Source organism: Zootermopsis nevadensis, unplaced genomic scaffold (assembly GCF_977971745.1).
Source record: "Zootermopsis nevadensis isolate Lab colony 2312 unplaced genomic scaffold, Znev_1.0 Znev_ptg000030l, whole genome shotgun sequence".
NCBI classification, from domain to species: Eukaryota; Metazoa; Arthropoda; class Insecta; order Blattodea; family Termopsidae; genus Zootermopsis; species Zootermopsis nevadensis.
Window position 1 is genome coordinate 6,963,908 of NW_028259162.1, and position 26,086 is coordinate 6,989,993.

At 38.2% G+C, this 26,086-nt stretch overlaps 1 protein-coding gene across 2 annotated transcripts in view; it reads left to right on the plus strand.

The window, feature by feature from the left end:
* Ret (protein kinase receptor Ret oncogene) overlaps window positions 1-26,086 on the plus strand; it is a 103,037-nt gene that overhangs the window by 32,767 nt on the left and 44,184 nt on the right. For both annotated transcript variants that reach the window (XM_087358778.1, XM_087358779.1), the window contains exons 2-4: window positions 21,942-22,163; window positions 24,001-24,113; window positions 25,829-25,961. In XM_087358778.1, the coding sequence (XP_087214904.1) occupies window positions 21,942-22,163; window positions 24,001-24,113; window positions 25,829-25,961 (468 nt within the window). The remainder of the gene's footprint in view (window positions 1-21,941; window positions 22,164-24,000; window positions 24,114-25,828; window positions 25,962-26,086) is intronic.

The following is a 26,086-nucleotide window of genomic DNA, read 5'->3' on the forward strand; positions in this document are numbered from 1 at the left end:
CAATGCATCCTCCTACCACCGAGTTTATTTTCTTTGCTGGCTGCGTGAAGCCTGAAGCCACGTGCCGTGCATATACGTACGTACGAGGCAAGTACTACCGAAGAAACGTTCTGTTATACTCACAACGAGGCAACGGATTTAACCTTGCCCATTTATTAAATCATACACGCCCAAAACAAAGTCACGTGTAAAAGTATGGCGCAAGGAATGGATGGAGGAAATGCCCTAAAAGACTAGAACATAATTATATACTTACATCTAAATATTTACACTATCCTAAAAAGGGGCAGAGCTTAATAACCAGTGACGATGTTCATGGGCCGATCCACGTAATATACTACACGGTGGTTAACACTTCTATTTAGGATTCTGAAGGTTCCCGGTTCGAATCTCAGCTAGGAGATCAACTAAAGCGTTTTAGTTTAGTTGCTACTGAAAGCAGTCCTCCCAGATCTTCGAAAATAATCGATATGACTATCTCATGAAAAATAACATGCTTCGAGTGGTCTAAAAAAATTGTCTTGGATAATACGATCAGTGTGATTACTTGATCCGAATAATACATGCGTATAACCATAATCGACTTAAAATAAAGCTGTATATTATTAATACGTTATATAATATTAAGTCTCCACTTAAACTACTGAATGGGAAAACTCTGTGAAGACAGGTTTCCAAAACAGAATACGGATCGAACCTTTATTTCTAAATTAATCTAAACTATTAAAATAATAAATGCTTAACACTATCAGCATATACTATTCACCCGTCACGAACACCGATGCCCATGTTAATTTTATGTGTAGTAAAGCCGTGTGGACTTACATGTAAATACTACCGTTGTGGAGGAACACACTGTCTCCATCTTTAGTCCTGAAGAATTGTACAGTGTGTTCCACCACAACATTGATATCTATCCACAAGTTCACACGACGTTTTTATCCATAAAATAAACATCTCAAATTTCACAAAGTAAAAACATCAACACTGAAGTAATGAATCTTTAGCCTGTTATGTATAAAATTTATTCTGCTTTTTTAGGAGCAATTATTTTTTATTTGCATCTGACGTCCTGCGTGTGGTAACGTAAGGCTCAGTGCCGCTTACAGCCAGTGTGTTTGGAGACACTGACTCTTAACATAGACGAAAGAAGTCCGAAAATAAAAGCTTTCGTGTCGATACAGCGACCACTAGTTTTCAAATTTTAAATATTTATTTCACATTCACCCAACGAATAGACTAATATATCAAAACGCATTAGCAAGGTTCAGATATACGTACACACAGGAAGTTGTAAAGCTCTGTGTAGCTGGTCGCTCCGAGAGAGAACTTTTACACCGCTGGCAAGAACTTATCTCGGAATAGATTTTATTGACAAATTCCTTCTCTGAGTAGCCTACACTCCGTTTTGATGCGTGTTATGACAGCTATGGATATCAATCACATTCACAATACCGGTACTAAGAAGTATAAGTCAGCATCCTCTATGTTTCCGCACGATGATGAATTATGCGGTCCATCTTTGTCACACTTGAAGCCTGTTTGCTCATCCTGGTACGGGACAGCGTGTGACAAGAACAAATGAGGTGTGATACGTGCATTTCCTTCTTCTGCCATCGGATCGCAAGCGACCAACTGGTTCATATGTTCATACGTTGATAACATCAGCCTGTCTTCATACACAGACGTCTACTGCTACAATCCAGACAGCGCTACGAACCGTAGTAAGGAACTAAGGTGCATTTTGATTCATTTTCCCTCCCTTTTATAATGCGAACACTCGCCAGCAGTAAACACCTAAGTTTCTACAAGAGTGAATTCCATGGTCGCTAGCATACGAGCGATCGATGCCTGTAGACTTTGCGTTGCGTGCCTACCTGAATGGCAATCGGGTCATCCACCCTGCGGTTTACCACTCCCCTTCTGTGAAGGGAATAAAACTGCATTGGGTAGGGCGAAGAAGTAACTGCACACAACGCACAGATAATTGCTTCAAAGTGCACTAACATACAAAGATAAGTGTTATAAATATAACTTCCTTCTCGTCATGTTAGAGCTTAGAACCCGTTCTAACTAAGAATTCCGAGATAATTAATTTTTACTACTATGGCAGAACTTCTTGGATGAGAGGTAAGCCCATATAAAAGTCTTTACAATCACAGACATGGATAATTATAGCCGCGAACAATATTCGATCCCGTGATACCAGTTTACTGAAACTTGTTGAAGTTTTCGTTACGTTTACTATAACACTCATCGAGATGAAGTTTTGTTGATATTTCCTTTGTGATTATGACGAATCTTATATTTCAATATCAATAAATGAATAACATTTCATCCCTTAAACTCTCCCGTTAAAACAGATTTTATTAATTAATCCAAGAATTAATTAATAATCTATCATCACTGCCACCAGCAGTAACTTCAGTTCTGGCCTGTTCGGTCTGGAGCGGATAGCTCGTCATACCTTGAACTGATGACGTATCGTAAAGAACGATCTCAGAATAACTACACTAAGGGAACCTATTGACGGTATTGGCAGAAACACGCCTCAGCACATAATTAGGCGTGTTTCTATTTCACGTGGAAGCGTCAAATATATACCTTCGACCCACATTTCTAAGCAGACTAAAACAGCAGAATACGTTTTCAGACCCCGAAACTGTCAGAGGCAACAAAATCAAAAATATAAATTGTCTCAGAACATAGCAACTCATCACTTGCATATGGTAGTCGTTTCAATTTCAGAACATGGACTATATATAATAAGCATCAGACAATGGATAATTACTTCTTTGTTTATTCAAAGGCTGCTTGTCAAATGCAGGATTAGCTTCGGATGAGAAATTTAATTATAATAATTATGGAGCTGGTAACTCTATAAAATATATCGTCGTCTTTCTCATATTATTATCCTTAATCTTCCTTGGAGGAAATTAGTAAAACCACAAAGAAGCAGTCAGGGCATCCATTTGATGGCGTCTAAAAATCCATATCTGAAAATGACATTCTAACACTAAAGTGCAAGTAAAATCTTCATGTCCATAACTCTAGTCATGGAACAGTAATCACAAAGAATATTTAGAAAGTATTGATACATCATTATGGTTTAACGATCCCCATATACTTGACAACAATTCGATAAAATGTGTAACTTTATAGTAATGTAATGAACCGAATAAGGAATGGAATATGAAAACAAATAAACCTACAACATAACAAAACGGAACTTGGCATTTTAGAAAGGTTTAATGCTTGTTGACATTTATGTACTACGTCGTATTTGAACAGCTTTAATGGCGTGTTTGTGACTTTCTTACACAAAGCGAAGAGGGAACTACCGACCCAGTGGAGATCTCAGAGTGTCCTAGTTTCGCGTCTCATAGATTACTGTGAAGCTTAAGTGGACGAGAGAATTAACTCAGAGCGCATGTCTAACTCATATCCTGACATCCAGGGATTATAATCTGTAGACTCCTTAAAGCGAACACCTAAAATAACCAAATGTAGTGGACAAAATCCAAATTCACATCTGACCGTATCTGAAGATTTTAGTATGAGATTCCTGAACAAAATTCTTACACAGCAAAGTGCTATAGTGGCAAGGCTCTTTTGGGATGTTGCACCGTGTAGTCTGATAGACACTGACTGAAGTTTAAAGGGGGATTACTGCCTCAGTCATCTTCGTTCTTATATTCTTTGCTTCTCGTAGCAACCATCAGCTGATTTGTCAACGCGTGAGCCTTCTCTTATTTCTCCACAAGAAATAAAAGGGAGAGTTACCGCGTGATTACACGTATGGGCGTGTCTGTTGGCGACTGACGACTTCCTCTCTCCGTCTTTCCTGTTTATTGATTATGACTGTTTCAACCACCCCCAATGTGACTACCAAGTACATCAGACAGTTCTTACATTATGGGTCCAGTAGAAAGGGCTGTCCCAATCACTGGATCGTCTCAAGAACGTGCCCCTTCATGTGAATAATAGAGCAGTTTTCAGCTACCGTGAAGTAGTGATCTACTTGACCAACAAACAATCAGTACAAAATGTAATATACCATCATCAGTACCCTTTAATTCCGTTCAATGACTAATGTCTTGTTCCATAACGGTCTGTCAGACACGGCGGATCACTGGCTGCAAATCTATGCAAATCACAAGGGTAATATAATATTTTCTCGATTTTAATACGCAGCCGTGAATCACAAATAGATTTACAGGGAACAAAGACACTATATCGATTCTCAGCCGCCATCAAACGTAAGCCGAAAACCGATTTCATGAATTGTAAAATGTAAACAAAATGCCCTAAAATATTAGAAGCACGGTATTCTACACTAATCTTCAGTGTGTTTGTTACTTACTTTAGGCCTAATTACCAACGGTACTACATCCCAAAAGACATCCATCTTCAACTATAAACTCACAATTTTCTGTTTATGAGCATCACAGCTACAGCTGGAATACAAAGGAGAGGCCTATAAACATGATCTTCTTTCGTGCGTTCCCCTCCTTTACAAACAAAGAAAATTTCTCACCTGTTTATAAGAATCTAACGAGTTTCATTATTGTTATTATTATTATTACCAGCGGCAGCTGTAACCCTTCTTCTCGGCGGAGATCGATATACGAGGTGCGATCGGAAAGTTTCCAGACTGTGTCAATAGAGGGCGAACCGGATGTAGTACGAGCTTCTGCCGCTAGGGGGTGCGGCCTACTTTCATAGTGAATCAGTGTGCCAGCCGGCATCATCGAATTAGCATTTGTTTCCTTTCTAAGCTCCGTCTGACTTCTTCCACTTCCCAAAGATGAAAATTCAGCTAAAGGGAAGGATATTTGAGACGATAGAAGAGATTCAGGCAGAATCGCAGATGGTGCTTGACAGGCTGACAAAGAAAGATTTCCAGGGATGCTTCCAGGCTTGGAATTTAATACCTGAGATAAGTGTACGGGTTTTTATAGGCGCAGTCTTGAAACTTTCCGATCGCACCTCGTAAGTGTTTCAGTACGGTCTTCGAAAGCACGCATTACAGCAACAGAATACTACAGAGTGGCACAGAATTAATTAATCAATTTAATGTAACTAGATTTTTTTTTATTTTATTTTCCCCTTTTTATTCTTAAGTAATAAAGTAACGGTTTGTGAAATTATTATGAGCTCCCATACAGGCCACCAGCATGCAGCAATCGTTAAAATGTTATTTCGCAAACAATTGCCCTATTTCATCACGCGGTAAGAATTTCGCAGAAATATTAACACCCAAAAGACTGCAGCGAATCCTGATGCTGGACTTACATCTTTTCCCGAACAATATTCAGTTGGTGCAACAATTTCTGCCAATAGATTATAGCGTGCTACTAGAATACTCCATCTCTGTCCTACAGGTGATTAAGTATGCGCCATTGTGTATGTCTTCGGGACAAAAGCAGAGCGCTCAGTATCATACGTCAGACTGAAGATTCCGACAGTCAACGCTGTACAATTAATTTCATGCACGTAACATTTGCGAAGATAAAATAAAACTGTCAAATTAATGTCATATTTATAAAAGAGATTCTTCCACTGTTGAAAATAGTCAATACTGTGCACGCTGGTACATACAAATCTCAGATTGTTATGTAAATAAATTCAAAATATTACTTCGGTCATCAGGCCATTTATCAACTGTTAGGCCTCTTCAAGCTAAAACTCCAATTCCTAAAATGTCATCGTAAAACTTAATTGTGCAAGATGTTCAAACTTCTCTTCTAAACTTTTGTGAAATATAACTCTGAATGTGTTAAGGCCGGTATCTCACGACATAATCTAAAAATTTTATGCAATATTTTGATCCTTTCAGTCCTAACATTCGTATTTTCCGTTCGTACTAAAAGAAAAAATAAAGTTTTCTCACTCACAATCAAATGCTGGGATTCGTATCTATTAATACTGGACACAGAAAACGGCCAAAGTCGTTTCGCCGTTACGTCTCGGCAACTTCTCCGACATGACTGTCGTGAGGTGTAGTCTAAACACAGTCCATAGGCGCACAGGCCTTATCTGAAGAATTAAATACACAATTGAAATAGAAATTTACGAGAAGGCGAGACTGATCCCTAACTCAGAGAATGACGAGAATTACGCGCTTGGCGTAGGCTATATTTTGCCCGTTCCCCCCATTTATAACTCACAATCAACTTCAGTCTTTCCAATAAATCCTGCAGTAAATTCCGGAACTAATGAACTAATAAATCAGGACGTCTTAACGGAAAGTTACTACAGTTTAAAAGTCACTACGAATACAGAAACATGTTTTTTTCCACATCTTGTAATTTACAACAAATGTTCACATTCTTCAGAAGGAAAATGCAGGAACGATACAATACATGTTGCATGCCCTGTGTTCATACTCGCACAGCAAGTTTTTTTTTTAATCTCTTAAAATTCTGTTTGATAACAGGAAGTCCTGTTAAATATTGTTAAGTTATGGTAGGATACAACCGAAGTCTTATCTTCTCTTAACCTTGTATTTTAAATGTTGTCGCCAAAATAAGATGGTAATCTTTCAGGTCCATCTGGTGTCAGACATCTTACGACAGATCCAGTGACGTTAAAATCTGCATTCTTGAGTTAACTAGTATGTTGAAACTTTACGTAACTTTCTTTATTCATGGTGACAACTGAAATATTAAGTAATGTGTGGGGGCTAAGAACAAATTTTCTTCCCACCTCGTTTCGTGAAGTGATGAGAATTTCTTCGCTAACTCGTTGATTAAACTGTTGTGGTTACGGCCGGACGTCACAGATATCAAACAAGATAATTGAATCACCCAAATATAGCGCCATAAAGTCATTTATGAGCGTCAACGCTGCTATTTATATATTTCTACAATGCAAACGTAGCTCGCAATTTCATTTTATGTGCTTTCAGCTCCTTCAAATTTACTGCAGATTTTACTCGGACTACGATGGATAGCACATGAATATGAATTGCAATTTTAAAGGAAAAAACTCTCTTAATACAACATTTCATCATCCACGAATATTCAATCTGAAGCAAAGAAAGTGTGTTTAAATTTGTCCATTACTGTCCTGTATCTAAGCATGACGCCATGAAGGCATGCATGGAATGTAAGATAATGCACGACGCACTTTAACGTTGACACGAGGTGCAGATCAGTGATCAGCTTCACGCTTTGCTCATATTTAATCCTGTTACTTCATAAGAATTTTGGGTTATCCAAAATCTTTCTACAAAGATAAATTTAAGCAAGCCTTCTAAACCAAAAATGCGCTCCTATGTGGTGGAATTTACATAAAAAAGACAATAATGGCATGAAATTAAAGAAGAATTTTAACAATGTATAAAAACGAAATAAATTAAAATACTCAGGAACTCGAAACAACAAGAAAGGAAGAGGCGAAAAAGTGGTCTTACTATGAACTTCGACTTAATCTTCAGTCCCTGCACTTCAGTTGATTTTCATATCTTAGTACAAAACAGAAGGAAAATTAATAATAATATTTGGCAGTAATTACTCAAGAAGATCTGAAGAGGCAATGGAAGTAAAAGGGAATAAAGAGAAACAAGCAGAATGTTATCACAACGGAAGCAGAAAAAGTGAATCTGTGAGTCAGAGGCATAGGTAAACAAGCCGGTACAATTATCTGCCCATCCGAATACCGAAAACAAAATAGGGGTTTAATTACGTGTTACAGCGCCGACAGCGCTTGTAAGCAGACTTAACAGAGAAATAAACTTTAAATATCTTCCCGTCATCTAAATTGGAGGACGACTGAAATCTCAGAGGGGGGGCATAGTTTCTGTATCACACCAAAAAGAAAAAAAAGGGTTCGTACAAAATCACACCAAACCCCAGGGCGGCCAGATTTTCATATCTTCATATAAATTACAAGCATTCACGAACTCAGCTTTGTTGTGAATAAATGTATTGGAGCCACAACAAACTTCATCAGACCGTAGCGTAATCAAACGAATTGCTTAAGGTGCTTTAAAACCCACACTTCTGCCGTATAAAGAACATCCAAATAGCTCATTGTCGTCGACAATCAAGTCGCTCGTGTTGACACAGCAGCTTGATTGAATTACGGGGTGCTGCGTTGGTGCCAGTCTCATGTTTGTCTTCTTGGTGAATCGACACTGGCCGCTCTGCACACAAACGACTCACAGCGATCATTAGGGCGTACAGCATGACGCGAGACATTAACTGCTGCGAGGTTTGTAGAGATGCTCATGAGGACAAAAGCTGCCCTATTGTAGCCGTCACCAAATTGCATGCTTTAAGGCCACGGAAGGAATTCAACTCTCTCTCTCTCCCACTTCTCCCCTTTCAGTGTGGCTCTAAGTCAATACAGCAGCGTTTCTAGCTTTGCTACTCTGCGAGTTCTGAGCTGTCATCATCAGCCTGGGCTCCGCGGTTCGTGTTCCAACGTTGTACTTTTTTCTGCGACCTTGAAGCAAGCAGTTTGGTGACGGCTACTTACAATGCCAAATTGTAACTATAACTGCAGATCAAATTTCAGTCACAAAATGGATCAAAACAGTGATCAGCGAAGCATTACGTTCATTCATTTATTCATCCATTCAAATTTGCGGTAAAACCCTATTCCGACACCACTTCATATCGTTCACATACATTTTTCCATCACCAGGTTGATCCTATGTGGCACAACTACCCAGAAGGCAGCCATCATTATAATCACACCGCGAGAACCTGAAATCGTACAGTTAGACATTCCCATCCCCGGGATTTAAAAGTAACATATTAATTGTCCATGCAATAATATGAACACACTTAATGGCTGTGGTAAGTAGGCTTCCTAGAAACTATTGCCTTATACACTCAGTTGCACAAACATTCATCACGCGAAAATCCCCCAGCCATCCCTTGTCAACACAGATAACAGCCCACAGGGAACCATCAATGGCTGACTGGTCATCTTCTCCACTCAGCAAACGGACTCTCGATGTTTATTGCCGGGAAGTCAGAGAGAGACAAACGGCTCTGACTTGCTCGCTGCAGACGAACCCATGTCGTAATTGCCTCAAGTCACGCACAACAACCCTTAACCCATAACCTTATAAAGGGCAATACCTAGCTGAAAAATATTAATGAAATAAGGGGAAACATAAGTCTTGTCGTACCGTAGAACATAAGATACTGAACGCAAGGTCGAAATTAAGTACTTCCATGAAATCTCACAATGTATCAGACCAACCACGAGCCTAGTACAAGCAGTCTTAAGCAAGCACACACTTCCATTCTCACGTCATATGTAGTGTGGTACAGAAAGATAAACCTAAATGTACCCATTTAGGTCTCCTTGCTGAGAATATTCCATCTTTGAAAGTTTAATTTCTCGCTCTTTGTACAAAACATCTGTTTCTTAATACATTTTAACGATACTTTATCGATGAAGTAGCTTATATAGAGCAGAATGCAAACATAACTGACAATAACAAATAATAAAATAACAGATAATGATGCTGTATTTGTGGTTGAAACATTGGTGTTCACAAAATTTTGCAGAGAATTTTATTATTTTTGTTAATCGCTCGCTTTACCATAAACCTGTATTTCATTCAGATATACACTGAAGTTATAATTCGTAAAATGGATTGCTCTGAGCCCATAGTTCAGTACAGCGTGTAACTACTTTCCAAATGGAACTAACACAATATACTATGTTTGTAGTTAAGGGACGGACACAAAGTTTTAGTTATTGTTTTAGATAATAAATCAATTACAGATTTATTGCTGTTAGCATTCGCTACGTACATAACATAAACCCACGTTTGCGTCATACTGAGAGTGGGTCAATTGAACACCAAACTTTGAATGTGTGACGATACTCTTCAAAAATACAACACAACCAGATTCTCATCTCCACACTCTTACTATATTCAATCGTTTAGAAATATCCTAGTTTAGATATTATTTATACGATCACTTATTAATAAGTTATGCAATTGCGCTGCAAAATGTACCAGTTATCACAATATCCTTCAGTATTTTAATGAGACCATCTTTTTAACGTATTCGAAAAAATCAAACGTATCATATTAAATGTCAATACATTTGAGCCTTTCTTTTTCATTTTATATTACAAAATATAGCCTATCTCCTATCGAATCTGTACTATGGGCTATGCCCCCGCGGTGGAAGTGATTTAGCCGTCGCGTAAAACTGACCTCTCCCCTTCATAATGTACCGAAGTTAAAGCTACAGAATATTTTATCGGCCAAGAATCAGTGATTATTAAGGGACCACTACACGCACAATATTAATTACAGAATAAATATTTTGCGATTTCCTATCCCTTACACAAATCATTCAACGCTGCGCAAACATCATTTTGCAATACTGACTTATAGGGTTAACTGAACTCGAAAATGATTACCAAAAAAACATAAATAAGTATTATCTTAAGTACTGGTGCTAAGGAAGAGAATAGAAGGCAAAGGACAAAAGAGTGATTTAAGAAGCTACGCTCTGATGATGGAGGCAGCAAGGACATCTGAAACGTCGGTAAACTTCTACCATGCTACAGGGTGCAACAACCCAGAAGACAGCCATCTTTAGACACGCTCGGTGAAAACCTCAAATTCTACGTTTCAGAGGTCCTTGCTACCACCATCGTCAGGGAAATCGTCGTGAAAACACCAATTTCTACTGGTGCAAGGCTGTTTCCACAATATATCTCAAACCGTAATCGCCGTGCAAACCTTCAATGCTGTTCCTAACTGCGCTAATCCGATAGTGTTCAATTAACATCACACGCGCAGAGGCTGGTTTAGACGTCCCTTAACCAGCTGTCACGAGAAGAATAATTAATGTACCAGAAGTACGAGCGTAATATAACAGAACTGTAAATACGGCAGTTTCGATAATTATTTTCTGTACTGCCTAGATTGCAGAAGTCAGAAACATTTATCTCCGAGCTCCCAATTGATACAGAAGAAGGATCACAGAGGAGCTGAGGTTAGTGGGAGACATAAAGAGGAGTTTTTGTGCGGAGACAGAAGACTGCTTCTGTCGACGTTTTGTTGCAACATAAAATGGACGTTGGTGTTAGGGCAGTGAGAAATGGATGCATTAACTCCAGAGCGAGTGTTTTTTCCACAAAATAAAAGAATGCCAGTTGCCTTGTAGCATCACTGTGGCAATTGTCTGCACCAGATATTACCACGAAATCTGTTTCAGCTTCCTCTGCGATAAAAGTAATTTGGTTTCTTTCACTATATTGTCCATAAACAATCCACAATTTGGTTTATGTTGTAAGAATGCTCTCTGGAGATTGTTCATATTACGTATATATAGTTAGTTTTCAAGTAGAACATTAAGGAGGGAAATAAAATACTCTTTCAAGCTCGTTAACCATTTAAACACCAATGGTAAATATACGTACCGCCTACTTAACAATCAGTAGCTCTGAATTTTGTACATATCGGTTTCAGAAAAATCTCAATGTAAACCGGGATCATTTCCTTAAATACCATTAACCAATTTATCTTTATAACTGTGAAGTGTTTTCTTTGCGGTACGGACTGAATCATTAAATAATATTTAGAGAAGTTTCGGCTTCAAAGGATTCAACAAACCCAATTCTTCTTGCAGAGAATCTAATAAAGCTGGGTCTGTGAAAAACATTCCAAGGATTCCTAAAGATTTTTGTGGAAAGTGAACTGTTTTTACACAAATTTCCTCTCATTCGTTTATTACCTGAAAATGGGAAGAAGGCCAGTTTCCGAAATAATATCTTTACACTATGATGAATTTTGAACTGTAGAACTATTTCATTTTCATGCCACAATTTATCTTGAAACTTAAAGGCCAAGATTACAGCTTAAGTAGTTAATCTATTTTAATTAACCAAAAGAGCTTTTATGACCCTGTACAAGAAAAGCGAGATGGCGGGCATTTGGGAATGACCTTTCGCCGTTATCTGCTTCAGCGGCTTAAGAGAACATTTTATCGTGTACCTACTACAAAAACTCTGCACGCGACAAATAAACCGAGATTTATCCATTATTAAAGGAAATTCCACTTGAACATGTCTAGCTGTTTAAAACTCTTTTTACTCAACTTATTTCCACCACGACACACGCTATGGCTTCCATATTATCTGCACGCTTTACCACGAAATAATTTCCTATGGAAAACATCGGAGAAACACATAAGGTGCAAAAAAATCTATCTTTGTTGATTTACAGCACAGTCTCCAAAATTAAATATATCAATATTTTCGTATTACCAAAACATTATTACAGTAAAAATAGCTTGTCTGCTGGTTTTTTCTCCGTGTAGTCTTGTAGAGGTTTACGGACGTTTCAGAGGTGCTTGCTGCCTCCATCATCAGGGCGAGGCAGCAAGCACCTCTGACACGTCGGTAAACTTTTACCAAACTACACGGCTAAACAACCCACAAGACAGCCACCTTTATAATAGCCGCCGTGAGAACCTAAATAGTCACCTTATTTCAATGATAAAATTAAGAAATACAGATTAGGCACGACTTGTACTACACATGGGCTAAGTAATAAGTGCATACAACATTTTTTAGCCCAGAACCTCAAGATAATATGATATCTAATTATAGATGACTGAATAACGTTGAAGCTTATCTTTACAGACATAGTGTAAAAGTGCTATCTGGATTTAAATAGATCAGAATGCAGTCCACTAGACTGCTGACGGACTCTTGTTAATATGGTAACGAATTTTGATGTTTCATAAAATGCAGAAAATTTGATGATTATCTTAACAATTATCGTCTATGAATGATTTCAGTAATGTCTTAGAATTAAAATATAATAGCTGGCAGCTCTTCACGATTCCGAAAGAAAACCCGTTTAAGAACAACCCTGACCTACAAATAATGCGGGCTATTATTTTCCCCAGTTAATACGTCGTTGTAGGTAAACTCACTCATCGTCCGTATGTTTGCCGTCAACCTAGTAACTCTTTTGCCAGATGATGGAAATGTATAAAATTTGCTGAAAATTTAATGGAGAATATCCCGCTTACATATAAACTTCATACTGCCAACCCATCAGCAATACGAACACGATGTATGCCCGAGGTTCGCTGGCACCGCAGTCATCTTTTTCCATAATTCAGATATACAAAATGGCGGAGGGTGATTGCATTTCGAGCAACGCAAATTCATTGAATGTTTGTATAAATTTTTTAGGGGCATCCTGTATACTATTATATTCAACAAATCCGCATCTTTTAGAAGAAATAATTCTATAAACCAATGAATGCGGTTACAATGTTAATGAAAATAAAATGATGGAAATTAGAAAGATGTCACACTTATAAACCCATATTATTGTGGAATACTTAACTCCTTTCTTTTATATATATATATATATATATATATATATTAAATTAATCAGTTGCGTGAATTTCAGCCTCGCACGCAAGTGAAGAAAATATCCCCTTCTCCCACTATCTTGTTCCCTTTTGCTGGTTATAAACGTCGCATGAGAAATATCTTAAATTAGGATCGTCTTAATCTCCAATCTAGCCTCGCACCAAAGGTTACACGTCAGAAGCTGTAGTAATTACACTCAGTGCATTAAAGTTAAGAGTTCGAAACCGGAATAAATTATTCTATCATTCTGCATAATACTGTGCATAAACCGAAGAAGGAGTCTCTAATGAACGTACCTTCCAAGTCACTTAGCAGCTTGATAAACTGAAGTTATTTCACATATTTTCTCCCGTCGCACATCAGAACTGTACGTACTGAAGTAATCCTACTGAAGTTCTAATTTATGTTTTAAGTACTTGTTTATTTATGGTTTATTTAACAACGCTTTCAGTAACTTCGAAGGTAAAGCGTGGATTTACAGAATGAGTAGCGAATATCGAAAAGGAAATGAAGCCATCGCGTCCTTTTTAAGGTAACGTACTATACGAGCTGTTTCCAAAAGGTCCTGAGCAAAGCCACGATATATCTCGAGGTAACCGGTCTCCGGGTCGAGATTTCAACCCGGAACCGCCCGAAAATTATACGATGAGTACTAATTCACTTCTAGTGGCGTCGCATTCGGAAAAAAATACAGAAAACAGCCCAAATCACATGGGTATATTCAACGCGTTCACTGAAAAGTGACAGTGCTTAGCGTGGAATATATCACCACAGAAGATGGAGGCAGTTATGTTCCTCCAAAACGTTTCTGCCTGCCACCAAGACCACTCCAAGTTATAACCCCGAAAGACGGACATCGACATTTTCACCGCTGTGAGAAACTCAGGCTTCATAAAGAGTGTTGTTATAGGATATGAAGTTTCAGCACTAACAAGCACGATATTGGACACTAATCTCAGCCACTTACACCCTCCTCCTATCCCACAATTTACTTCTTAAAGATCCAACTTAATCAATTATCGCGCCATTTAAACTGACTGCATCGAGACGCTATGAGGCAGTTACTTTAAACGCCCTTTGGGTTGAGTTCGTTAAGCGAGGACAGGCAGTTTTAATTTAACGACGTTATGCCGCATTAGGTGCGGCAGAGGGCAAACTTCAAGACGCAAATCAACATTTCTCTTTACAAAACACACCATGTGAAAAATGTGAAAAGATAATCTAGAAAAAGACTATCGATATTAACAACAAAATTGTTTATCTTGAAATTAGTCCAGATCTTCAACGTAAATCTCCCTATTTTTATCAACCATTTTTGTTTCAAATAATCTTATTGGCGTGCTGTCACTGTCTATTTTCTGATTCATTTCGTTAGTAGTCATTAATATTAAAATAACTATTACTTTAATACGGCTACAATGCATTCAAGCATCGTACCAGCCACATTCATATCTGACTGCCTTTAGCACATGGAAAATGCCCCAGTACCCATTGGATTGGAGGCTGTCAGGAGTCAACGTTACGGAAATGGTGATAAAAGAAACAATTAAAAAGCTGATCCCGGTAAACAGATCTCTGCTGTGTCGAATCTGCAGTCAGACTGCCTGAATAATTACGACACAAGATTGCCGATACAAGAAAAAACATCAAAAAACTTGGAACAGCTTTGAGTCATACTATAAATATAGGAAACTGCGAACAGAATGGAAATAAAAACAAGAAACCGACTGGCTACCCTCCAAAATAACTTAAATTAAGCCCTCCGAATTAATGTTATTGATTTAATTTGTTTAATTACGCAGGAAAAATAATTTCATAAAAGACTTCAAGCAAGGCATAACATTTAAGTACGTTCCCCTGCAGCTTTTACGGTTATTTCTGGGAACTGTTGCTACAGCCAAATAGTAGAAACACAGAGATCACGTTCACCCATTCTCCAGGAGAGCTTAGAGTAACTGGAGACACCAGCTATAACGGGGAACCAACACGCTTTTGGCATCTGCCTAATGAACGATAACACTATCGCACATTATAGGGTTGTACGAGAATTTCAGTGTTTACAGATAACAGTGGTATATGTTGAGTAATTATTAGCACACAACCTAGGTGTCTCACGAAAACGCCATTTATTTTAACGTCCCTGCTAGGGATTTTGTAGTTTGGAGAACAGGAAATTTCTCAGAAACTAGAAGCCAACAGAAATTATAAATCGTATTATAGGAGTTGCCTGTTTAGAAGCTGTATGTAGTACAAAAGGATAAAGTGCTTATGCTATAGGATTATAGAATTAAGGTGAATGTTGTTTAGTTAATGCGTATATTCCTAAAAGTGTGTTTATATTACACATACACTAGTAGTAGATAAACTCCTGATGATGGAGGCAAGCAGCAGCTATGAAACGTCAGTAGACTTCTACCAGACAGCACACTCCAGCATCCCAAAAGAGTCATCCCAGGATGTTTTCCAAAGTGAGGGCTTTACGGAGTTCCTATTTCTCCAAAAGACAGCAGCAAAATAAATCCGGGCATCTCAATTATCCATCATTTCAATTTCGTTTTACCACTTTCTTCCCTTATCAAGCGCCAACGGATAATTTCATCAACTGATATAGCGTCGTTGAATAACCAGCAACTATATAACACGATCATTCATGTATTAATTTCCTAACTCGGGCACTTAAAAGTGAACAAATTATTGCAGTTTTACCGCCTGAGAGAATACTGTGGTCTTATTTACATGTTATACGGTGAAGGCAAAGTTCCTAGGCCATTAGTATGTCTGGGATTCATCGAGGTCCGTCATAGCTAAATACTTTTTTATTTACAAAATATTACAAATATCCACACGACATGAAAGGTTCTATATTTGTTCATTTGGTCTAACATATTTTAAATCGGCAAAGCTAGCTCTGTTACCAACATAGATACTGAACAAGGGTAAGGCATCAACATCCAAAATTCCTTTATTCCCGACAAAGTTTCCTTGTCGCTCAACGCGCGGACAGTTTGTATAGTCCTACAGAGCCGATTTGGACATTTTAGTGAAGCCAATAATCGAAACTACTCTTCTAGGGATGCAATTTCGAACTTTCACCAAAATTCCTGTTATTCAACCGCCAACACAATTATGCAAACCGTTTGTGGAATTGGTTTACTTTGTTTCATTTGATAAAAGGTCTGGCGTACGTACATTCGGAATTACTGTTTCGGCAAATGATTAACCCGTTTGGGCTGAAGCGTCCAAACAATATCATATTTCCTAGATTTTAAGATGCGCCCTTTATTTAGTACTAGATTTTAGAAGAAAAATACGTATATTACAATAGAAATTTTCAATATTCAGACATAAAACTTCTTTGAATTAATACTTTCTAAATCTTCTATGTCGCTGTCTTTGTGTATGTTGTACCATAGACGCCATTACATTTAAGACAAGACTCAATTTCAGAAATTTTAAAATGTGAAAAAGTGCGGCTTTCAATTGATGAAATGTGGTATTTAAATAATTCAGTCCACAACACTTCCCCATTACAAGTTAATACTATTTAAGGAATTAATCACTGTTTACACAGAATCATACGAAACCCCCCAAAAAAGTACTACAGCTTTACTTACTGTTAAAGCAGATGGTGCATATGGTTAAACACTCAGCTCTAAAGGATTAAGTCGCTAGTCTACCATTTCAACTGGCGGTTTCTTTCACCTAGATCAAAATATTCTCAGCTCCTTCAATTTGTTTTCGTTTAATGTAAGATACCAAGTATCATACAAAACAAGGAGAAAAATTTGTAAGCTTGGTTATACATAAATTCCAAAGGTCACTTTATACGCAGTCTGTCGTTTTAGTATATTGGGGCGGATTATTACATTATTTCTGCAACAACTGATATTCAGTTTTGAAGATACCGAAGACAAACATGCGCTTGAAAACAATTGCGTAGATTTATTTTACGAGGTTTGAACAGCAAATTTCATAAAAACTTTCACAATAGGTAACCGGTAATGGAAGTCTGAGGCTTTTATCCATAAGTAATTTCCGTTTTACTCTTTTACAAAGCCACCATCGGTACAATGAACACCATTGTAAGCATAAAAGACTGATTCGAAGCCTTAAACCTTCTCCAAAGTAGGTTCCAGCCCGTGCCATAGTAACACAAATGTAGTCAATCTGAGTTAAGAAATACTGGTAGTGGTAATTGTGGTAGCACTTATAGCACATGAAAAAGGTTAAATAAGACATGTAAGTAGCAAGATTCCCCGGGCATCTACGGTTGGTAACCTCACGCCCACTCGAGTTCACAGAGACTGCATAATTTCCTATGCATGACGAAATCTTGTTGCAACAGATGCAGGCAGCAACTGAGGTCAGATCAGAACGTCACCAACTCGCACTCAAAATCAAGTATTTATTTACTTACTTGCATGATTATTTCTTTAAGTCTTAGTTTATTATGTCAGCTATTTATTTACTACCGTATCTATTTATTTATTCAAGTATGCATTTATGTTTGTCCTGTTTCTTTATGTATTGTTACCTATTTGCTTAACTACGTATTTACCGTTTTCTTATTTATCTATATACTTTTAATTTATTTATTAATTCAGTCACTTTCTTAGTAATTGATTTGTGTTTGTGTGCATGTATGCATACATAAGTTTACTTTAAATTTTATTAATGTTAATTACGGTAATTTATGTTTTAATTTATGATTTATTTTATTTATTAATATCTCATTCTTGTAATCCTTTTAATTTATCCGTTTATCATTTATGTATTTACATGTTTCTTCATTTATCTGTTCTCTGAGTTATTTATGTCCCTATTTATTCATCTATCTACTTGTTTTTTATTTATCCTATGAGTATAATTTAATAACTGGCTTGTTTATACAGAATTTACTCATTCAAAAAAATTATTTGAATACTTAGTAGGGCAGTAAATTATCTGAATATTTTACGGCTCTATGTCAACTGCAGAGTGCCAATTTATGCACAGAAATGCGTAAGCCACCACATTAAAATAGCGTGTAAACATTTTGTTGGCTTCTGCGCTGTTTGAATATGCGGACAATCGTTCCACAGCGATTAACAGAAGCTGCCAATGAATTAAGGAGCATCACAGCCTTAAAGACGAAGATACATTTTAAAATGTATTGTGAAAGGAAAAGATATTTCTTCGATCCCCGAATGTTTGCCGTACGTAGAAACTATAAAGTTTTGTACACAGTATTAAAATAATTCGTAGAATAATACCTAGAAACTTTGCAGAAAACAACAATGGTTTATGGTATTATTTACATTTCCAAACAAATTATAACCTGAGGCAATGATTACCGTGGCGCCGAGCTGTAGGCAGTCAACTCTGGGTTCCAGAGAAATGCCCAGTCTCGCCTCGATTACTGTGATACTTTGAGTCAGACTTAATTTTGAGGCAGTCTGTCAAGTACTGGCAGAGTAGGCTATGTTAAACAATAGGGAACTATAATCTAAGATGGCTGCCTTCTGGGATGTTGAGCCGTGTATTCTGGTAGAAGTTTACCGACGTTTCAGAGGTCCTTACTGCCTCCATCATCCACGTCGGTAAACTTCTACCAGACTACACGGCCCAATAACCCTGAAGACAGCAATCTTCAGACTCACAGCCATGAAAACCTCAAAATCCTACATCGTAATGTCTGATAATGATGGAATATTTTAAACATTTCATTATGATAATATGAAGCACTGTAGTTGAGTCGACTGGCATAAATATGCATTGTTACCCGATTTCAAGTACAGAGCATTTCGGTAATACGCCTCTTTGCATTTATTGACGCATGTTATGTTTAGTCTGATCTCCGCGTTCTAATAGCAGCTTTAAATTCAAGATCACGTTAAATCTTTCAAGAGTACAAAATAATGTATTTAAGGTTTCTCAGGGTCTGTATACAAGAACGTTTTATTTTCTTTCTTTATAAATGAACCTTAATCTGTTTAACCGACATATGTATTCAGATAGTCACTTGTTTATATTCCGTGTTCAGGCTCTGCGTGTCCCCCCCCCCCAAATCCCTCATATTGTGGCCTTAAGCAATCAAATTTACTGAATGGCCCAACGCTTCTTTCTAAACACCGTGTGAGTGTGTGTTTTAGGTCTCAAAGCCTATCCTAAGTCTTAGACACTTGAGCAGAATTCCTCTGCCAGGTTACTCGAACATTTTTCGACATTCATACTCCTTGGGCAGTGTAATAGGTCAGCCGCAAGACCTGTATCAACATAGGACGGACAGACAGACGAGGGCAAACTACCGTTCCTCGAGTGGAATTCAAACTCACGACCCCAGTGACCGCATTACCACCTATCTCGGCTTCCAAACAAGTAGAAATACGAATATAAAAACAACTGAATGTCTACATATTTGAAAAAGAACCTGTTTCATTCAACTAGACTTTCACATTTTCCACAGAGATGTGCATAATTTATTCAATATTTTTTTTCCATTGCAATAATAATTTTTCTTCTAATTTAGCTTACTGATTTTATTATTATTATTATCCCATCTATTCAACTTTATGAGGTATGTACTTCCATGTACCCGAGACAGACCTTGTCCCTAAGGTACATACGGCAGCAGCTATTTCCGAGATACATATTGTTTGTAGCAAGTGTCACATGTTATTATTATTTATTATTAGTGTTCTGTCTGACGACAGGTCCATATGAACAGGATCCTTCCATCCTTTTCTCGGACTGGGACCTGTTCATATACGTTCTTGGCAGATGATCCAGAAGTGGTTTGCCATTGCCTTCTTCTGTGTGTGAATGGAGTAATTGTTGGGATGCCACGGAGGAAAACTCCGTGTTGCCTAGATCACGGCCTTGCCCAACACAAGTTATAAATTCGGGCACCGCCGGGAATCGAACCCGAGACCCCAGGATTACAAGGCCAGTGTTCTGACCGCTAGATTACCGTGGCGTTGTGCCACATGTATTATATAATTTTATTTAACGACAGCGTCTTTCGAATGATGTATGAAGATCCCAAAATGGCGGTCTTCTTCAGTTCCCTGACGTCGTGTTCGCCCGGAATGTTGGCCAAATATTTCCTGAGCGACCTGGAGACAGTTCCTGTTGCCCCTATAACTACTGGGATCACTTTTGCTTGAACTTTCCACATTCTCTGTATTTCTATGAGAAGGTCCTTGTATTTCAAGATTATTATTATTATTATTATTACCCCATAATATCTTTCAATGCAATGTGCAAGACTATGTACATGTAGAATTAAGGTTGTTTACACTCACTGATATATTTTGCCCTTTTACTATTATTTATTAACTTATTTTTTATTTTCCGGATTCCTTAGGACTTATTTTGACTAGCTATAAACTGTTGTAGAGCTATCTGTAGTTCTTATTGTACTTCCCTGAATTGTTTTTCTTTTTGTAACTTGTGTGTTTGCTTTTCTCTCTTTGTTTCCCTTTCAATGGTTGCCTGTAATTTAATTTTTCTTTTTGTATCGTGCGGTTCAATAAATTGTCCCCAATTGAAGTATTGTTGTTATTAGATAATTAAATAAATCAACTGTAGAAGTGTTCCACTGGTAAACACTTCAGCCTCCCAACATAACCTTCACTCCCTTACTATTCTAAGAAATGTTTTCCTTGTGAGAAACGTTAAATGTGCCAATATTTCGATTACTTCCACAAGAACACGAATTTTGTGGCAGTGTACGGGACTCGGATACTTAGGGAAACCAGAGGGCAGTAATAAATGATTTTAATGAAAAAGGTTCATCGTTGCATCTTGGATCCTGGCCCAATGAACTGAACCAACACCAAACACTTATAACACTAAACCTCAACTCACGCCGATTGCCTTATCGACGACTTTGGAGCTCTGTCTTCAGCAACGCAACTAATTCCAACCGACACGTTACCACATGTGCAAAGTTATGCAATAATTCTACAGAGTAGGTGAAAAGAAATTTGAACGATGGAACTGGATCACCTTGCCCTCCCTTCCCCAGGACCAATTTATGTCTGCGTCCTTTTCATTCTCATTCACCGTCTATTTTAGTTTGTTTCCTTTCGTTCCAAGTCTTCGTTATCCTTATTCCTTCTCCACACCTTCCTCTCTTTACTTTCCCACCCAGAATCTTCTTGTTGAAGTTAAATTTATTTCAATTTGTACGCCGTCTGTGAAGATGGTAACAAACCAGCGACATGGAATTTGTACACCTGCTCGTAACCGCCCGGTTGTCTGGGTCAACTGTTATTCGGGCATCGATTCTGATACGTGATGCAGCTCACTGTCACTGTTGTGCTTACGTCAACAAGTATTATCTTTGATCGCCCTGCCAATGGTAAAAGCATCAGCACACATCTCAGAAGGTAGCATACCGTACAGAAGGGACTTCAGTATAAGTTCCATTTTACAGATATGAGAGAATAGAGATCCGGAGTCGATTTGATCTGCCTCTGCCTTGGTCCTATCTCTGGAGACCGTCTGCATATGCTAAACAATCTTCTTGCACACCTCGATTCAGTAGTCCCAGCTAACTTCTGATTCGTCTGTTTCAGTACGAGGTCTCTACTCGCCAATGCCCGCTGTCGAAGTAGCAGTACCAGTGGACATCCCGATCTCTGAGCCGCTAGCAGTGGTACGAGCACTGTCCCTAGGGGCACGTTCGCCGTCCTACACCCTGGCAACGAAGGGGGCAGAGCACATATTCAGCTTGAACAAAGCTACGGGAGCGCTACACCTGCATAATAAGATCAGACTGCGCACTGCACAATACACAGGTATGAATTTTCTTTGTGTTCGGAACACAATGCAAGAACGAGGCCTCTTCTAACATGGCAACAACAGCTCAGTCAGTAACATGACTGTCCACGGATTGTACGGATTTGGTTCGCACCCCGACAGGACTGTAGAAATTCTTTCCTTTACAGCCACGTGGAGAACGTTCTATGCAACACCCGCGGGGTTCAGTCTGTCAGTTTGCTGGTTCGTAGACCGCCCCTTCATCTGTCAGACCGTCGTTCAATTACTTACTAAGTCTGGCATCTACTTTATGTGACATTCGCAACTATAACAATCAAGTATAAAATTCGAATAGCAGAATATTTGAATAGCAGAATATCTAAGTTTTATAGGAAGCGATGTATCCCTTCACTAGACTTCAGTTTATCAGACGTGAACCAGCCATTTCAAGTTGAAGCTCGTATAAATAATATTTAAGAACTCAGTCCATACCGCAAAGAAAAAAAATATTTCCATCACAAAGATCAAACAGTTGACGCTGTTTGAGGAAATAATCCCTGTTTATTCTAAAAATTATATAAAAACCATAAATACAAAATTCCAGGCTACTGAATGTAAAACCATGTGGTACATATAGTTACCACTGGACGTTACATGGTTAATCATACCCAGGCATAATACGCCTTAATCTGCTGGGGTTCTTGGAATCGCTGGGTGCTAATCTCAGACAGATGAATCCATTCCACTCACTCCCACCCCGAGTTCCAAAAATCAATTTTAATATTATACTTTCCCCTACAAATGGTTCTCCTCAATGGTCTCCGCTCTTCAAGATTCCCAATGAAAACTGTGTACGCGTTTCTCTTCTCCCAATGCACGCTACATGCTCCGCCTATCTCATCCTCCTTGAATAAATAATGGTAATGATGATAATAAGAAGAATAAGAAGAGAAGTTGGAAAATTCAACATTAGAATATAATTGGGGAAAAGGTTGAAAAAGAATCAAAAAGAAAGAACACAAGAAAATACAATGCAGCGCACTAAGAGAAGCATCGAGATTCACAAACAAATCTTGGGAAACAATGACCAATGTACAATCATATTTTTTTGTACATTTGTACCAATTTCGAACGTTTCAGAAGACGTCGATTTTTCTTACTGTTTCCAAGATCTATTATTTTTATGTCCGAGCAACGCGACATGAAACTTCAGATCTAAAAATAGACATTTCTGCTGACAAATCGTCAGTCAACTGTTCAATGGTAAGAATTAAGTATTTGCCTTTGACATCAGAACCGCGGAGGCATTTTATTTGAGCATTTCCCTTTTGTAGGATTTATTTCTTTTTTGACGTAAATACGTCTATAAGGAAGGGTCATTCGGCAAAAAAGTGTAACAATGGTTACCTAGGAAACCTCATCTGTTTACTCGGCATTGTTGTTACCTAGGAAACGTTACATTACATTTACTTACATTACATTTCATTACATTACATTAAAATACATTACATTCAGCTACCACAGACTCATCTTAAGCGTAACTAATTCAAGTTAAATAAGCAAAGTCTTAATCAAACTTATCTCAATTGTAAAGCATGTATAAAGGAAATATTTAGGATAAAGCCAATATATAAACTTCCTTTCCGTATAGACGTATTTACGTCTAATTCTCCGGAACCGTGGTTCCACTGACAACTTTTTTTAAATGTTCCAATATCGTGCTCCATACAAAATACTATATTACTTTTTCTTTATCTAAACTACGATTTCATTGCTCTAAATTTTTTCACACTACAAAGTTTATCTCTGACGCCCCATCATCAGGGCGATAAATGGTTTGATTTCCGATAATGTGAGCTCTGACTTCTTTTGCAGGTCGCAAGTTATCGCTGGAAGTCAGGGCGCTAGACACGGCAGATGCCTTGCCTCTTATGGTCATCGATGTCACGCTTGTTGAGTCGTCGAAGTGCGAGCAGCTGAGTGCTCAGGTAGGCAAGATCGGCGTTCTAAAGACGGGTGAAAGAGAGGGTGGATAAATACCTTGTCGATTGACAGATAAAATGAACTTTAAAGCAGGCACAAATGTTGGCAAATGGATGGACAAATACAATTCTGGCTAGAAAGTCAGAAAAGACGAGTTCGCTCGGAAAACCTAGGTTGTAGATGGTAGAATAATTTTAAAATGTATGTTAAGGAAATAATGTGGAATGATGTAGACTGAACTGACTCGGGGCAGAGACAGGCGATGGGCTCTTGTGAACGTGACAATGAGCCTTCTGGGTCAATAAAAACCGGAGAACTTTTTTCCTAAATGAGCAATATCAGGATCTCAACGATTCTGCTCCAAGGGATTAGTTAGGGTGGATGGCAAGCTTAAGCAAATGGATTTAGACAGGGATTTGTACTGACGGATGACTGGAGTATTGAAGATTGCCTCATTGCCTTTTATAATGCTGAGTGCAGGCTGATGATAGGACTTGATTTTGACTTACAATGCCTGAAATGCATTACGACCTTTTCAGCAGGTCAGAACTAAGTGGCGCTTAATTTCCGTCAAAATCTTACTTCTCTTTTCTCGCACCAAAACTCAAAAAAAAAAAAAGTTTTTAGTTTCTCTCCATCCCTAACTTGACCTCATCTTCAGACTATTTAACGACTCCATATCAAGTACAAACGCCAAGTGATATTAAATTAATGTGTTGTAAATTAAAAGCATGGAGCAGTATTGTTACTTTTTCATCAAATATCTAGAATATCAATCAACATGAAGATATTTTGATTATATTCCGCGATATACAACTTTACAAACGGCACAGCGTCGTTAAACAACCCATGAACATGACATCCTGATACCAAGTACTGAGACAGCCCACAGCAGCACTGTTTGAAGCACCTTCGATTGTTCTAACTGCCAACATTTCTGAAATTAATATAACGTCATCAATTAACGTATATAGCAATTTCACATGGCTACATTTTTACGTAACCCATCACGTGATTTAATATAAGCATTTTATAAGTATTTCTGGATATTTACCAAACAGCCCGTTCTCGGTCATTCACAGCTTAAGTCGTTTGTGTGTTCTTCGGTTTTCCTCACACAACGAAAGACCTTTACTCACTGCGATGAGACCAGCTGGTGTGACAAGACGTAAACTTAACTGCAAACTATTATTACTTGATTTACATCAATTATTTATCCTCCGCATAGCAATTCTTCGGAGATACATCGCTGACTATAAATCAATTCCATATAAACATTTGTACAATCTACTAGCTAGTGGCTCTGCCTGGCTTTTGATCGTGATTAGTAGAAACCAGGACGGCATGCCTTAAGACGTTCACAAAAAGTCAACCAACGTAATTTTTACTCTTCTACGAACACTGTTAGGTTGATCACAGTTTACTCACTAACGGAGTTCATCGTCTCTCCAGGTATTAAGCCATTAATTCAGTTCACGTCCGATTCAACAACGGCAGAACAAGACATGCCATATGAGGGCAGAGAAATAAATAATGTCAAGGCCAATTATGTATGCTGACACATAAAGGACTCATCTGGAACACATGTGCTCCCCGACCTGGAATACAGCACCTCACTCGTTCTTTTCGAAGGAACTTTAAACTGCCTGAAAACTTTAAAATTTAAATTAGAAACATCCACGCGTTGCAGTAAAGCACTTTTCTCTTTTCGTAATCACAGGACCTGTGTTTCTGGAGAGCTATGAGGTACCAGGTGTACGAGAACCAAGGATCCACTGTACTGGGTCCTCTTGGACCTCCTTTCATGCCCAAGATATGCCCACACTACTCCTTCGCCTACAATCTTACTAACGGTAAGTACGCTCACTTCCTTCTGCACAAGGCAATTAAGTTCATGGTGAAGGCTAATTTCTGAGAAGCTGAGAGTCGCTGGATCCCCTCCCCTGTGTATCCCGATGATTCATTTCGTGTTCGCAAG